The sequence below is a fragment of the Pholcus phalangioides genome, unplaced genomic scaffold (assembly GCF_987345545.1).
Source record: "Pholcus phalangioides strain wild (caught in Gottingen) unplaced genomic scaffold, Ppha-v1.0 ptg000002l_1, whole genome shotgun sequence".
Taxonomy (NCBI): Eukaryota; Metazoa; Arthropoda; class Arachnida; order Araneae; family Pholcidae; genus Pholcus; species Pholcus phalangioides.
In genome coordinates this window covers 4,225,757-4,242,114 of record NW_028301595.1, presented here as the reverse complement: position 1 = coordinate 4,242,114, position 16,358 = coordinate 4,225,757, and the positions used below count along the sequence as shown (strand labels likewise).

The window sequence follows — 16,358 nt, the reverse complement described above, 5'->3', positions numbered from 1 at the left end:
ACCAAAAGCGGTTCACTTACCCAAATAAATACTGAGATTTAAGAGGTAGATTTTAGATAGTTCAAACCTTTCGGCAGAGTTTCTCAACCGCCGGGCCGCGGCCCAGTACCGGGCCCTAACATGAGTCAAATCAGGCCGTGAGTGGTGAGGTTTACCGTTCTTCTCTAGGGTAACTTTGTTCCGCATCAAATATTCCTATTTTAAAACACTGTAAAATATGATTGAAGCAATGGAAATCCACTGTTTTGGGAGTAAAAGTACTCTTATACAAAAAATACATGTTATTTATTTTTAGATTGAACTGATACTTCTACACTGATACATTTCTCAAAAAGAAAAAATAATGTGTATTACAAATCCATAAAGTAAAAGGACTGAACAACATCAGTCTTATTAGAAGTCTTACATAGGTACGGTACCTATAAGTATAACCTTTGTGTCAGTCGTCTTTTATAAATTCAAAAACAACTTTCAATTTTTGGCTATACAATATTAACATGAAAGTTCTCTTTTCAATAAGTAGGCTTGATCACTTGCGCGATATTAGACCATTTGAAAGAAAAAAGTGTCTTTTTTGTAGTTTCTCCATTCAATCCACAATAGTGTCAATATCTGGTACACTCATAACCAGTCCCGGGAAACATTTTTCCTTCCAAGAAACGAGGCACTTCAATATTTGCTTCATCCAAACTGTAATTTAGAGCAGCGGTTCTCAACCGGTGCTCCGTGTGCACTTTCCAGGGGCTCCGCGGCCACTCGAGAATAATAAAATAAATCAATACATTTGATAAACAAACAAGAAAAGAGGCCCAAATCGTACCGCCATATAAATAATATACAAAAAAGGGCTCCCAGAGTTAAACAGGGCTCCGCCATAGAAATTATTCACTGAAAAGGGCTCTGCGAGTCAGAAAAGGCTGAGAACCGCTGCTTTAGAGAATGGGTTTCAACACTTTGTGGTGAAGTTGATTCTAATGGCTCATTTTCCTCAACACACTCGTTCTTAGTTTTACCAATACAAGTTCCCGGGATTGGCTCAAGCATTTTCCGCTGTTTTGACTGTTTTTCTTCGGGGACAGCGAAGTAACTTGATTTTTGGAGTTGGCAGTATTATTTTATACCTTATACCTCTATAATTATTCGTGGACTAGGAAGTGTGTAACGCTTCCCCTAGCTGTTTACGTATTACAGATAATTTGTAACTGCATTGTTTATTCATTTATTCTCAGGTAAAAATAGTGTATTGTTAGATATTTGGGATTCAACAGACTTGCACGTGTACTCTTCTCCTAGCCACTAATTCTGCAATCTTTTCGCAGGTGCACCATTGCATCTTTTCTCAATAAGTTTTTATATTCAGTATCATCTCATGCACTTTTCTCCCTTTCCAGTAGTGACAGGTGTAATTTCATGCATACCCAATTTTGTAAGCAATGCAATTTTTTTTTCCTGCAGCCCTTGCTTTTAACTGTACATGCATTTTTCGATACTTTGTTTCTAATACGTCGTTTTGACACTTTCTGCCCCTATACGAATTGCTCGTTAGCCAAAGTTCCACTGAAATGAGAAACTTCTATGGATTGAGAAGTCCGTTATTGAAACGTCATCTAAAGTACGTATAAATGAATTTTTATGTTTCTTCAGTCCCCACACTCAGGACATACGTACAAATATATTTAATTATAATTTATCCGCAAGTTGAATACAAATACGTTTTGGCCCGATTCTCGACTCGCATGTGCATAGTGTCATTTGTGACATTTTTACGTATCGCGTGCGTTTGTGGCTATCGATCTCTCTTCACTGTCTTATTATTTGTTAATGGTAAGGCTGAAAGGGATGTTCTCTAAGGCCCTTTGTTCATTGTCACTGTACGGATATCATACGTTCTTGTTCGTATCATTGGGTTTTGATTTAGCCTTGGACGAACGCGAGACCGTCCTTGGCAAAGACCCTGTTGAATAGACAGAAAAAAAGGGATGTGGCCTTTTTTGTGTTTGTATTTTTCTAAGAACAAATGTTCGTCTTCGTATGAGAATCGCACGTGGATATCTTAACATTATTATTAATGGGATTTTTTCCATTGTCGATGTCAAACTAAGCTGAATCCATCTAAAAATGAAGATTTCGTTTCCTATATCCCTTTCAGGTCCTGGTGCCGCATGTGGGTTGCTTTTTCCTTAATATATAATTTTGTCTTTTCACCTCAGAGGAGTTAAGTCCTGACTTAAAGGATTGTGTAAGTTTTGGGTTAGGATATATTGAATATGAACTTTGGGGGGCTTTCAACAGAAGGCAGTACTCAAAGTTGAACTTTCAGGGGGATTTTTAAGATGTCTTCCAGGAGGAAGTGCCCCTGGGGAAAGTGTGATTTACTACATAAAATTTAGCTATAAAATTCTGGAAAAAATTCTATATGAAGATAAAAATATCCTGTGGTAACTTGGCTGAAAAAACTTGAACGAAGTGAATTATTTCTTCACAAACATATTAAAAATTTGAAAAAAGTGCAAAAATATAAATATTTGATGACATTTATGTTTTTAAGGTATTTCTTCAATATCAAAAATGCAAAAAATCTTGAAAATTCAAAAAAAAAAAATTCTCGGGTCTTAAAGGTCTATAGTCATTTTTTCATGTTCAAAATGCATGAAATCTATTTTATTTAACTGATTCAGTAATATATTTTGGATTTTTACGTCTGTTGATGTCTAAAAAACGTTTATTTTATAAATATTGTAATAATAATTCATGTAGAAATAATTAAAAAAAACATAATTGATTTAAATATATCCCATTTCTTCAGTTTCATTTTTTAAGACGAACATTGAAACACTACGTAAAATGTTTTGAGAAGAGATTATAACTCAAATAAAGTATAAATATAATAAGAAACACTCTGAGAAAAGTTGTGAATAATATATCTGAAAAAATAAATATAATCCAGGACTGTCACAATGATTTTAGATTTGACATCAATAAACTCTATCTTTACAAAATATTATTCTTTATTCAAAAAAATCCCGATCGGTTCGAAATTAAACACCAGCAGAGACAAACAAGACAACACGGAATTCAATACGCCATAACTAAACCAAACAAAACCATAATACAAAAACAATTCATATACATAGCACCTAAAGAATATAATAGATTGAATGACGAAATAAAAACGGAAAAATCACTACACAAATTCAAAAAACTACTCATAAACAAAATCAACACAATTGAATAACAATCCCTTATACATGCATCTTTTTTTCTCTCTTTACGAATGTATTGTGAGGACTGAATATTATATCTTAATTATATACACCATTGGTCTGTTGTCAACCCCAATATATACTACACTATCAATATGCCCTGGACGGATTATGTAATTCCTTGGGCTAATATATAAATATGTTTTTTGTATATTGCGTCTGTATTATATGTTGTACATGTGTGTGTGTGTAATAATAAATTTCAAATTTCAGGAAAAAAAAGAAAGAAATCATGTTCACAATTAAAATATAATTGAAAAATCCACCTGAATAGAAGAGGGGACGTGAACCACTTCACCCCGTAAGCGTTGGAATTCCGATATTCTTTGATTTTACATAATTGTTTACATAATTGTGACAGTGAGGTCTATAATGATTTTTGTGTAATTTTATCTAAAGATTTTACTATTCTAAGATTTTTTATTTTTAACCGGGGTTCTTAAGAAGTAATCCTATGATATCTTCATCGCTAGTGGTTTTAGAGAATTTATTCGTCGAGAGATAAGGACACCGTGGGGAGAAAATTCATCGCCATGCAATTTTCCGAAAAGAAAATTTACTGCTGCGAATATTTACCGTCACGCAATTCACCGCTAGGAAAATCCACCCACAAGCTATTCATGCAAATGAGTGAGAAAATAAGCGAGTTGATGAGCAAGTGAGAGTGAGTCACTTTTTATACGGTCACTCATTCAGTCATTCCCTAGCTTATTCATCACTCATTTCAACACTTGCTCGCCATAACTAGCTGTTTTGGTAGTCATTTAACAACTTATTTGATAACTCACTTGCTCAAGCATTTAAAGCCGAAACGCACTACACTAATGTGGCATTTCTAAGCCTACTACTCTCCATGCACGTTTCACGCACGCCTTTTGAGTTTTTTGACGGTTCACACAAGTTTCCAACTCATTTCCAAGACTCAGTACATATTTGAAGGGTCACGCACGCCTTCTAGGTTTTTTTTATCGCTTCACACATGCTTTTAGCCAGAGCTAGGCGAGCTCCTCACGCATTTTGAGGGTTACCCACGCCTTCTAGGTATTTTGGTGGTTCACACACGCTTCCAACACATTTCTATAGCTACTACACTGCGTTGTGACTTCAAGGGTTACTCACGCCTAGGTTTTTTATTGCCTCACACAAGCCAACTAGGACTACGCAAGTTCCTCACTCAGTTTAAGGTTCACGCACGCCTTCTAGGTACTTCGTCGGTTCACACGCGTTTCCACCTCATTTCTAAGGTTCCTACGCTCCGTGTGCATTTCAAGGGTTACGCACGCCTTCTAGGTATTTTATCGGTTCACGCACGCTTCCATCCAGGGCAACGCAAGCTCCTCGCACACTTTAACGGTCACGCACGTATTTTAGGTTTTTGTCCGTAGGTTTCAACAACGTCTCGAAGACGATTAAAAGGTGCGTACTTTCTACGCATTTCAAGGAGTACGTTCACCCCTCCCTTCGCATTTTCAGGTTTGGTAAGGAGTATCATTAGTATATATAAACGGTTGGAATTCTGTGGTGTTCTAATGAAGTTCTTTAAAATTTTTGGGGAATTCTCTAAAACTAAAATATTATTTCAAGGGTTCCGTTAAGCTTACTGTAAAGAGCTGCTTAAAATGATGTATTTGCACTGGAACACGTACGAAGCTATAACACTGTTCGATCTACATGTGTCAGCAAAAAAGCCTATACATATTCATATACGGTTGTCATTAATGTGTTCAGGGTGGTCATACAGTTTTACATAATTGGTCTTTTAAAATGGACACCATCATCACCATCCATGAATCAAAATCTCCTTGACAGTGACAAGGTTCCCCCCACCCTCCATCAATGGTGTCGCAGAACCGAAACGGGAATGATTAATCTCTTACCACGTGTGTCACAGTTTCGGTTCTAACACGAACGGATGTTTGCGGTTAAAGTTATCATTTCCCACCCCATGGCCATCTCGTCCATCTCTTTATACATTACTTCTGGCCATCACATTCCCGGCATAACTCGATAGTTAGCGTTATTATATGACCCGAGGCCCGTAACAAGATTAAAAAAAAATTATCCAAACAAGTTCCCCATGTAGTATTGAATTACAATCAAAATCCTGATTCAATTAATCAATCTCAACACTGCACGGCCATCAATCAATGGACGCCCTCTCTCTCTCATTCCGACGCATTATAGATGACACGGCCGAAGAAGAGGGCAGGCCGGACACCGCACCTGACTGGGCCGCTTCCCAAAAGGTGTTTTTTCTTGGTCACAAAGGGCCTCAAGCCAATCGCCACTGTCGCTTTTGTGATTGCGTCAGTCTAAATCGATGCGTATAATATACGGTAAGTTAATTGGAGTCCTTTCTTTTCCTCGAATCACACCAAACAATCTAGAAGGCCTAGATGACGACTAAAGACGGCCTTGTGATCGACTCCACCCGTTTTGTACCTACGGGAATCCGTTAATTTATTGATAATGCGTTATGTTGTTGTTATTATTATTTTTTGATTATGACTAAGGTCAACGGATTGCGTGGATGACTATAGAAAAGTAAAAAGCGATTATTTTTAATTATTTATGTATTATTATTATTTATTTTTTTCTTGTAAGTTGATGACCTTGTGGGTTACAAATGACAACATAACCTACGGTTCTTAAAGACCATATAAATTTAGAAGATTCCACTAGAGTTCACTGTTAGAGGTTTTCCATCCTTTAGTCGGTTAACACATTCCAGCTCTCATTAGCCAGCCAGTAATATGAAGGTAGGTCCGTTGTGTGTATCTATATTACTCTGGGGCATCTAGGAAATGAAATTTTGGCAATTTTCCTGTAAATTTTGAAAAATTCATTCAGTTGTGAATTATTTTGCATTAATTGTGAAATGAAATTCAAAAAATTAATTTTTTTTAAAATTAAATGTAATTTTTATTTGAAATTTTGTTTAAATATTTCTTAGTTTATAAATAACTTATTTAAACCTAAAATTCTTCAAATGTTAATTTTTTTGTGAGAATTGCCAATTTAGGAAATTTATATATTTAAAAAAAATATTTGCGGCATGATAATAATAATTGAGGGAGAGAGAGATTTAATACAAATTCTTCATTAAATATCTTGCAATTTTTTTTTGCGTTCTTATACAGTCGAATCCCGTTTTAACGAATACCGTTATAGCGAAAATCCCGTTTTAACGAATACCGTTATAGCGAAAATCTCGTTTTAACGAACACTTTCCTGATCCCCCAGATAACTTTAAATTGGAACAATGGAAAAATCGGGAATTCCTTTATAACGAAATTTCGTTATAACGAAGCGATTTATCCGGTCTCTCGGAGTTCGTTATAACGGGGTTCGACTGTACTACCGAAAGCCTTCATAACATCGAAGAAAATTTTTGAGTTGTCTCAGTTTCAATAGACAATGAAGCTAAAGATGACACTATTTCCTCGAACAAGATTTGTGCGACTTTATCTTTTTTGATAAAAGGAGAAGGATCCTTCTCCAAAAAAGTTTGATATGAATGATGTTGATTAAACGCTGCGTCTCAACCATTTGTAGAGAAATGTCTCTTCTCAACTTTTAGCCTTATTTAGCATTTGTAAAATTATGTGTCACCAGCCTGAACTAAGGATGAAAAATTTTTAGTTCATCTGTAAGAGCATCTACAAGATCAAATACATAAACATTTTATCGATATGCAGAATGCTCATGTAGATTTAAGGATTTCATGCTGATAAAACATGCAAACTTTCTTGCTACCAGAAATGGATGATGATTTGTTTGCTCAGCCAAGATACATGAAATCAATAGGCTATATAGAACCCGAAATGAAAACTTCGGGGAAAAAGTATTGTTCCTTCCACCGGGAAATTAATCAGTGCCCGGTATGCAAGAAGTCCTGGGTTCGATTCCCGGTGCAGAGAACGACACATTTTTCTCAAGCTCACCTCGGCACAATATCCAGATAGCTTATTGATTTCTTGCTATACTGTTTCATAAATCATTTTACGGTGAGAAAGATGTGAAATTGAGGAACCTCACAAAACACAGTGACACATTAAAATACAGTCCAATCCCGTTATAACGACCTCCAAGAGACCGAGAAATCATTTCGTTATAAAGGAATTCCAGGTTTTTTTTTGTCACAATGTAAACTTATTTTCGGGGATTTGAAAAGTGTTTGTTAAAACGATGTTTTTCGCTATAACGGTATTCGTTAAAACGGGATTTGACTGCATATATATTATTCTCGAGTAGTTAATTGCATTTTAGTATTTTTTTCTAGATCTTTGCTCTTTCGTGTTTTCTTTACTCGAAGATATTCATAATTTTCTTTTCACCTCACAATTCCAGTGCCAATTTTTTTTATGCAGTTTGAAACTATCAGTACGCAAGCATGTGTTGCGTGAAGTCTTTTTATGACTTATACAAAGGAACAACATGAGCTAAGTTTGCGGACGCATTTTGCAGTTATTCACTATGAAGCATTGTTTCCAGAGATTTGCTTGTCTATTCCGAACACATGTTGCTCAGATAGAGTATTGCCACTCTGAGTATGAAGACCATTAAACTTCACTTGTGATCGATTACTTTAACACATCAGCCAATCAAACCTTGGCCTTCAAATTCAGAGAGGAGCAGAAAATAAAAGCCACTTGATTTTGCGGGAGTTGATATTTGATAACATTTGCTGATGGTGGTCACTTTAAAAAGAGTAAAAATGTGATTTTGAGGACATTTTTTTGATTAAGTAAAAAAAAAAAAAAAATACATTTTAATAAATTTGAGGGCTCTCTGAAACATGGGGCCTTGAGTAAGTGCCCCTATTGCCCATGCAGAAATCAGGCCCTGACTACTCAACCCATTAACCATACTCGTATATGCACAAACATTCTCATATATGTGAATAGTAAACATTCTCCTTGGGGAATTTCTAACGAAAATAGTTCATTCCGGAACATGTGTTCAAAGTGTGCATGGCCCTAACATATTTATGTTGTCAGTGTTATGCTTGTTTCGTGTTATACTGATAGTGCCATCTGTATTTCATATTTTGAAGTAAAATGGCGAATGACCGAATTTTCATATTATGTAAGTATCGTAATCGAAGTTTGCAGACTGCTTCGTTTTTGTAGACTCATGAGTTGCTGCCGAATTCAAGTCACGTTCAGAGATTTACATTATTCATTTCATGTCATATTATTAATTTGATCATACGTGGTGCTCTTCTGATAATGAGCCTAACCGGTGCTCGTAACTCGAAAAAGACCACATTTACTTAGTTGTAGTACAGGGTGTCCCATAAAACTCGGAAATAATTTAAAAATTCAAAAAATTTGAAGGAATTCGTATATTTGAAAGCGGTGCGCGCTATAAAGTTATTCCTAAAAAGGGGTACATGAAAAAATTAATTCACATTTTAGTCGATAGAGGACATTGCGGGATATTGAATCACAGAATTCTGGACCTGAACCTTTCTTTAAGCCCTCTTCTGCATCCGAAACATTCGTAAAGCTTCAGCCGGAGATTCGTGGCTGAGGTAAAATAACTTAACATTCTTTTATCGTACATCCTGCATTTTATAGGACTCTGATTTGTATATTTCCAGGAATTCAGTTCAATTTTTTAGGAATTTTTAATCTATACACGAATTTATGGGACACCCTGTATATATAATATCGAGCACTCTGAATAGTATTCAGAAAATTCAACGCGAAACGACTCTGATCGACGCAATTTTTTTATTTACAGGTTTTAGTGCTCTGTGCCCTAGTAGCGGCAGCTCATGCTACGGCAGTGGCAGTTCTCCACGCTCCAGTCGTGAGCACGGGTGTCAGCAACCAGTACAGGTCACAAGACGTAAGTACCATACGCTTTTACTAGACATGCACATCAATACAGTCAAATTCGACAATACAGTCAAATAACGACATCGCAAGATTCCGGGAATTTTTATCGTTATAACCGAGGTGTGGTTGCGATCGAAATTACCATTTCCGAGACCATTTTGACGAAAAATTTAATCAGACGAAATCAAACGCTGTGCAAGAAGCTGTTATTTCATTATGATTAGGGTGACTATATTCCACAGAGAGAAAACGGTAAATTGGGGCCATTAATACGAGATATCCCAAATTCTTGTCAAAAATATAGCAATCGCCAAATATTGGCTAACGCATAACTGATACTGAATTATTAACAAGAAAACGGGACATTTTTGTAATGGAAAAAGTCGAAAAGGGCGGAATTAATGAGAAAATATAGTAATGTCCCGTATACGGGTCATGGTTTAGGAGTACGTCGGAGCTCCAGACCTTTTTAAAAATCCTTTCATTTTCCATCGTTAGGTGTCAAAAACTCCATAGAAGGACGAAAAATGTGTCGTTATAACCGATTTCGAGGTATTTTTATCGATGTTATAAGCAAGGTTCATTGACATCATTCTCTATGGCAGCGTTTCTCAACCTATGGTCCGTTCACCATACATCATGGTGGAAAATGCGGGAAATCGCGATCGTAAATACGGGATATGAGTTTTGCCAAAAAAAAAAAAACCAATTTTTTATGAAAATACGGTAAAATGTGATTTTTTGTAAATGGGGTGAAATACGGGTTACAACCAATTTTCATCAAAAACGTTGCCGGAAGTAGGCAAAGTTACCAATTTTTTTATTAAAAGTGCTGAAACACTGTAGGAAAAACGTTGAACCTAACAAATATTATACCGCAATTTTTTGCCATATAATTATCATTACATATATAATTTATATTATAAATATACTGTATGTGTGTGTGTGTATTCACGACTTTAATAAAATTGCAAATTCGAATAAGCACCGTTGAAAAAACAGGACAAATGTATAAAAATTAAATTCGGAGCAACCAAAAAATTACAGGAATGTCCCGTAATACGGGACACAAAAGGAAAGCAGAATTGTTTCAGAAATTTTAGGATTCAGAAAAGTTGAGGAAACACTGCTCTGTTGGGATCAGCCCGGACCCCCAATTATTGACGTTATAACCGAGTTGTCGCCACAACCGAGGTCGTTATAACCGAGTCCGACTGCTCGTTGTTCATTACGTACATGAGTGACATTAATTGGCTACCCACCGGAGAGTTCTTCGTGTGGTAAATGTTAGAACGTTTAATGATATTTTCTCATCGTCCTCCTCTCACATTAATTGCAAGAGCTGAGACAGTGGTCTTGAATCTTGATTCAGAAGAGGGCGAGTCCTCTTTGGGAACGATAATTATAGGTGTGTGTGTGGGGGAATCGATAATAACTCATTCTGAGCTCGTCGGCGTAGCGTAGTAGCATCTGGTATTTCCTTGGGGACGTTTAAAACAAACTCCAAGACCTCTCTCTCTGCAAGTTCAGTCAAGTGCAGTGACGCTACCGTGACCGCGGTCATTATGGGTGAATACATTTTGGAGTCTTCTCTTTCCTCTCCCAGAACGGACATCCTTTCAATTCGGATGGTAATTGGTTTTTTTTTTCTTCTAGTCTCGTTACCAGTCCTTTCAACTTCCATTTCTCTTCCAGGTGTGTGTGTGTGTGTGTGTGCATTAAGCCTGTTTTATTTTACGTAGATGTTGCTGCTGCTGCTACAACTACGCACCTGTGCATAAGTCAAGTGTCGCAAACGGCGTTCGTTACACCACTGTTCTCACGGAATCGTTTTTTTTGAATCTCTTGCCTAAAATACCTTGTAAATCATTCCACTTAGTAATGCACGCATGACTGCTGTATGGGCATGAGTAGTGTGTGTGTGGGGTTTTTTTTTTCTTCGACGTCAAAAAATCTTTTGATAGAGTTACTCGCTTATGAGTTATTTCTCGTTTTGAAACGTCACGGTGACGGGATATTTACGCGTGTTTTTTTTAATACTTGTTTTTATTTGTCATCAGTGATGAGGGGACAAGGTGGTGGTGGTGGTCCCCTTCTTTAACCTGTGATTCGATGCGTATAGCAATATAACATGCCAGTAAACATTCGGCTTCTAAACAGAATTTGTAGCCCAGCTATTTCTCCCCAATAACATTACGCTGCATAAAATATGTGACAATCGTTGAACTTGACACACTATGGCAGTTCTTTTTCTTTCGCACCGGCGGAAACTATTTTCCCGTGTGATAGTGTGACTCTTTCGCGAACTAACGGTACGTTTTTTGGTGATCAAGGATACATTGAGGGGGTTAATTATGGGTGTTATGAATGAAAACAAGGAAAGTTAATTTATGGAAATATTTCGAAAAATAGATCACACCAAATATAAGATCGGATTTGGTGTAAATACATAATATAAAGGCAGAGCAGATGTCATCGTCCTCAGAAAACGGTCTTAGTCAGGGTTGAGGGGTGCGCGCACAATCTATTAGACGCGTTACAGTATTTCTGCGACTGGCGGGCCAGAAACTTCTACGTATATTGGTGATTATATGACCTATATTTTACGGGACGTTCCGTACGTAGGGACGATAATTTCGTCCCTACTATTTATAAAATGTCCCGTTTTCCTGTCTTAATTACAACAAGGATTATTTTTTGAATTTTTGAAATCAAGAACTTAGATTACTTTCATGACTTACAAGTTTATTTTAATTCTCTATCGTGATTAATTGTAGTCCTACACATGTATGTTCTTAAGTCAGCCACCTCGGTGGGCAATTTGCCTGTTGTGGCGTTGTATTTGTATTTATTTCAGATATTTATCAAATATGTACGTTTTTTCACGAGTTTTTTGCCCATTATGGTTTGCAGTAGCCTTCTATTTCGCGCCTTTGGCGATTTTCTAGCAATTTTAACGATAGATGACAATTTACCTGAATTTGACAATGTTTTTTTGTCTATAATTGGCAATTTCGCTTGCCTTTGCCAGTTTGTTTGGCTGCAATTGGCAACTTTACTGGCGTTTAACAATTTTATATGCTGTAATTGGCAACTTTGCTTGAATTTGACAATTTTTTTGGCTGTAATTGGCAATTTAGTTTGCCTTTGATAAATTCTTTTTTATTGTAGTTGTGTCAACTTTCTTGTCAAGTTCTAAATGTTGAGGATATTTTTTTGGAATCAATCAAAATGTTTAGGGGTTCTGGAATAGTTTAAAATGTTGAAGACTTCTGGAATCAAGTTAGATTGTTGAGGTTTTCTCTTAAATCAATCTAATGCGTTGACGGTTCCTGGAATCAATCTTAAAGGTTCCTGGAATCAATCTTAAAGGTTTCTGGAATCAGCCTAAATGTTTAGGATTCTTAGAATCGGTGTGAATGTTGAGGATATTTGGAATCAATCAAAATGCTTTTAGGGTATCTAGAATAATTAAAAATGACGAACACTTCTGGAATCATTATAAACTGTTGGTACAATTTAATTTCCAATATGCCTCATATCTCAGATGCATAGCGATAGGGTAAGCTTATTTAGTTTCTGAAGTGAATACTCACCATTTTTTCATTGCATTTATTATAATAATTTTTAGCCTAATAATTTATTATAGCAAATGTCTAATTTATACAGGGTGTCCCATAAATTAATAAATAACTTGAAAATTTATAAAAATTAACCGAAATCGTATATTTGAACGGGATTTCTAAAAAAAGTTATTCTCACGAAGAAGGAGTTCTTATTAGTAGAGAAAAAATTACTTAAATTTTTAATCAACAGAGGGCAATGAACGAAAACAAATCACTGGAAAATATGCAAATCAAAGTTCTAAAAAAAGCAGTGTGTACGATTAACAGTGTATTTCTGAATTTTCGTGTTTCTGCGTAAGGTTAAGGTTCCCATTGCGATGTTGACATTGATAGCAAAGTACTGCACTGTTGTATTGATAAAGTTGTTTTACCTCAGACACGAATCGCAGGCTGAAGCTTGACGAACGTTTTGGACGCAGAAGAGATTAAAGAAAGGATCAGGTCCGATCATTGTTACCGAACTGGTTTCCAGTGCCCTCTATCGACAAAAATGTGAAATAAATTTGTTTTCTGCACCAAAAAAAAAAAAAAAACTCTTCATGAGAACAATTTTTTCGTAGATCACATTGAAATGGGAGACCAAAAATATTAACATAACGCGTGATGAGGACAAATAACTATTTACAGAACACCAACTTCGGCGCTCATGGGTGCCGTTATCAAAGTGAATAACAACTACGTTCTTTCTCAACGTAAAACGTGGTCAGAATACCAATGCCACCCACATTCAAAATATCCCGATTCCCTCAATTTTTATGAATTTTTAAACTATTGACGAAATATTCTGAGACATCCCGTATTTTAAAAAAATGTGCAAAATTAGCATTTTTCTTTTCTTACATCCAGAATCTCGGCAATTACAACTTCGGATACGACGAATCCCACGCAACCGGTGGCACCTTCCGTCGTGAAACCGGTGATGTCTTCGGCAACAAGTTCGGCTCCTACGGTTTGAGGGACATCGACGGACGCCAGAGGATCGTCAATTACGTCGCCGATGCCGCCGGTTTCCGGGCCGATATCAAGACCAACGAACCAGGGGTCGAACCTAAGGACCCGGCTTCGACAACCATCAACAAGGCGGCAGTCCTCGTCGCTGCACCGGCCCGTCATTTCACTTTCGCCGCAGCGCCGGTCTACCACCGTTACGCTCACTACGCTCCAGTTCCAGTCCTGCGCTTTGCACCGTACGCTGCACACCATTTCCCTATCTATGGAATCCCCGTAGCTCACTAAAAAAAAAGATGTTTGTTCGATTGTTACATTACTGTCTTTACAGCATAACGTAAAAAGCAACATATCCCCGATCTCATATCTAATATTATCATTAACGTGTTTGTTGATTTATTTGTGCTGAATAAATGCCGATTTTTGTTACCGAAGAACTCGGTTTTTGATTTGTTTTTTGGTATAAATATCTATTTTTTTATATGTGATTAATATGTATACCAAGGAATTTCAAGTTTCCTTTTTTTTGTGGTAGAGGCACTTCTTCGCAAATGCGAGTCGGTGACCAATTTGAAAAAGGTCTCCCCGCAGAGAACAGAGCAGAACAGAACGGAGCAAGCACGACCATGATCTGTCGCGTACGCGATATAAGCTGACAGAGGACGTGGTCCTAGTGTGGTAGCGAGTTAGTAAATGAGTAAGTGAAGGACTTGGTGTGATGGAGCAAGTGCGTGGATGAATGAGCAAGTGAGGAAGCATGTGAGCAAATGATCGAGTAGGTGATCAGGTGAGTCAGTGAGTCACTCATATGGTCACTCACTTACTTATTCACCCTGTAACTCACCCATTTACTCACTCACTCTGTAACTCACCCATTTTCTCGCTCACTCTGTAACTCAACCACTCACTCGGCCATTAATATTGCTAATCATCCACTCAATCGGTTACTCGGCACTCACTTGGTTACTCGTACGGTTATTCACCGGGACATTCAACCACTCATTTGGTCATTCACACCGTTACTCATTCAATCATTCACTCGAACGGTCACTCACTCACTCTGTCACTCATGCGGTCACTCACTCCCTCTCACATTCACTCACTTGCTCGATAACTCGATTACTCATGCACTGGTGACGAACTGTTGTTGGTGAATTTTGGTGATTATTCCGTTGGAGAATTTTCCCAGCGGCAAATTTCCGTATCGAATTCACCGATTGAAGGCCGTGGTCGTGCCGGAGAAAATTCTGAGTAATAATTGGGGTCCCCTTATCAAGGGACCTAAACCAACACTTTCTAAAGCACATAGCTATAGATGGCGTTGCCTAAACGACCCCACCTAGTCATGTATATGCATTCATATACAATTACAAAAAACCATGTGCGAAGTCAGACGCATACGAAGAGAATCAGATTATAAAACGAGTTCGGGGTTGCCCTATTTTAGGGTCCCTAGAGCAGTGTTTCTCAACCGCCGGGCCGCAACCCAGTATCGGGCCCTAACACTAGTCCTACCGGGCCGTGAGTGATTCGCAGTTTCATTTTCCCCCATTAATTTCTCGTTAGTTGTATGTATGACCGGACCTTTCACTTACGCAAAAGAGATTTACCGGGCCGCGGGCTTCCAAAGGTTGAGAACCACTGCCCTAGAGGACTCCTTGATATTATGTATTCAAACTATCATGCACATGTAGAAATATATACAAAAAAGTGCGAACTACACAACAAATACGTAGAAGTTAAAAAATAATAATAAATCGGGGCCCCTGGTGTGGGACTTGAAGGGCCCCGAGTTAATTGTAAATTCAGATACAATTCAAAAAAGCATGTGCGAGAGTAGGCAGATGCGAAAATGATCAGGTTACACAAGAAGTTCGGGCCTCCGTTATAGGGTAAATAGAGAACCCTTTGACAATATGCATTCAAATGCGAGATTTAAAGAAGCGTATACAAGTATACACACAGTGGCGTATTTACTGGGAGTGGGGCTTAGTCCAGGGCGGCAAGTTCAGAGGGGTGGCAAATTTGAGGAACAAGTGTCCAAGAAAATTGGTAGAATGAGAGAAAGGCGACGAAATGTTTCTATAACCCTCTATAAATCCGCCTCTGCCCAGACAGCAAGGGACTAGGTCAGTGAGTGATCACAACAGTGACCTATAGTAAAGGTGCTCAACCGTGTGGAGAGTACGGGCCACATATTTCATCTGTTACAGTGCTCCAGGTCACTTAAGTGATCTGTAAATATGCCTTGGGCCACTTAGGTGATTTGAAAATGTACCACGAGCTGCTTGAGAAATCTATAAATGGACCAGGGGTCACTTAAGTAATCTGTAAATGCGTTGCGTGCTGCTTAAGCAATCTGGAACTTCGTCGCGGGCCACTTAAGTCATCTTCAGCACCCTTGGACACGTGAGTGATCCGGGAATGTGCCGCTTAGTTAACTTTTACAAAATTAGGTTTGATGTCGTGGGCCACATCAGATGAATCCGACGGTCACGATTGGACCGATGGCTATGGGTTCAGCATGTATGACTAAGTTTACAAACTCACGAGTGAACAAAAGAGTGACTCAGAGCGTGAACAAAAGAGTGACTCAGAGCGTGAGCAAGTATGTGATATGTGAATGACCAAACGAGTGACATATAGGATGAGAGATCAGGTCAGTGAGTAACTAA

General features: G+C 37.7%; 1 protein-coding gene across 1 annotated transcript; it reads left to right on the top strand.

The window, feature by feature from the left end:
* Positions 1-5,915: 5,915 nt before the first annotated feature.
* LOC149089100 (cuticle protein 14-like) lies at positions 5,916-14,120 on the top strand. The gene is made up of 3 exons (XM_089237239.1): positions 5,916-6,022; positions 9,012-9,119; positions 13,582-14,120. Exons 1-3 carry the CDS (start codon positions 6,017-6,019, stop codon positions 13,969-13,971), a joined length of 504 nt encoding a protein of 167 aa, XP_089093365.1. The 5' UTR covers positions 5,916-6,016; the 3' UTR covers positions 13,972-14,120.
* The last annotated feature ends 2,238 nt before the right edge of the window (positions 14,121-16,358 follow it).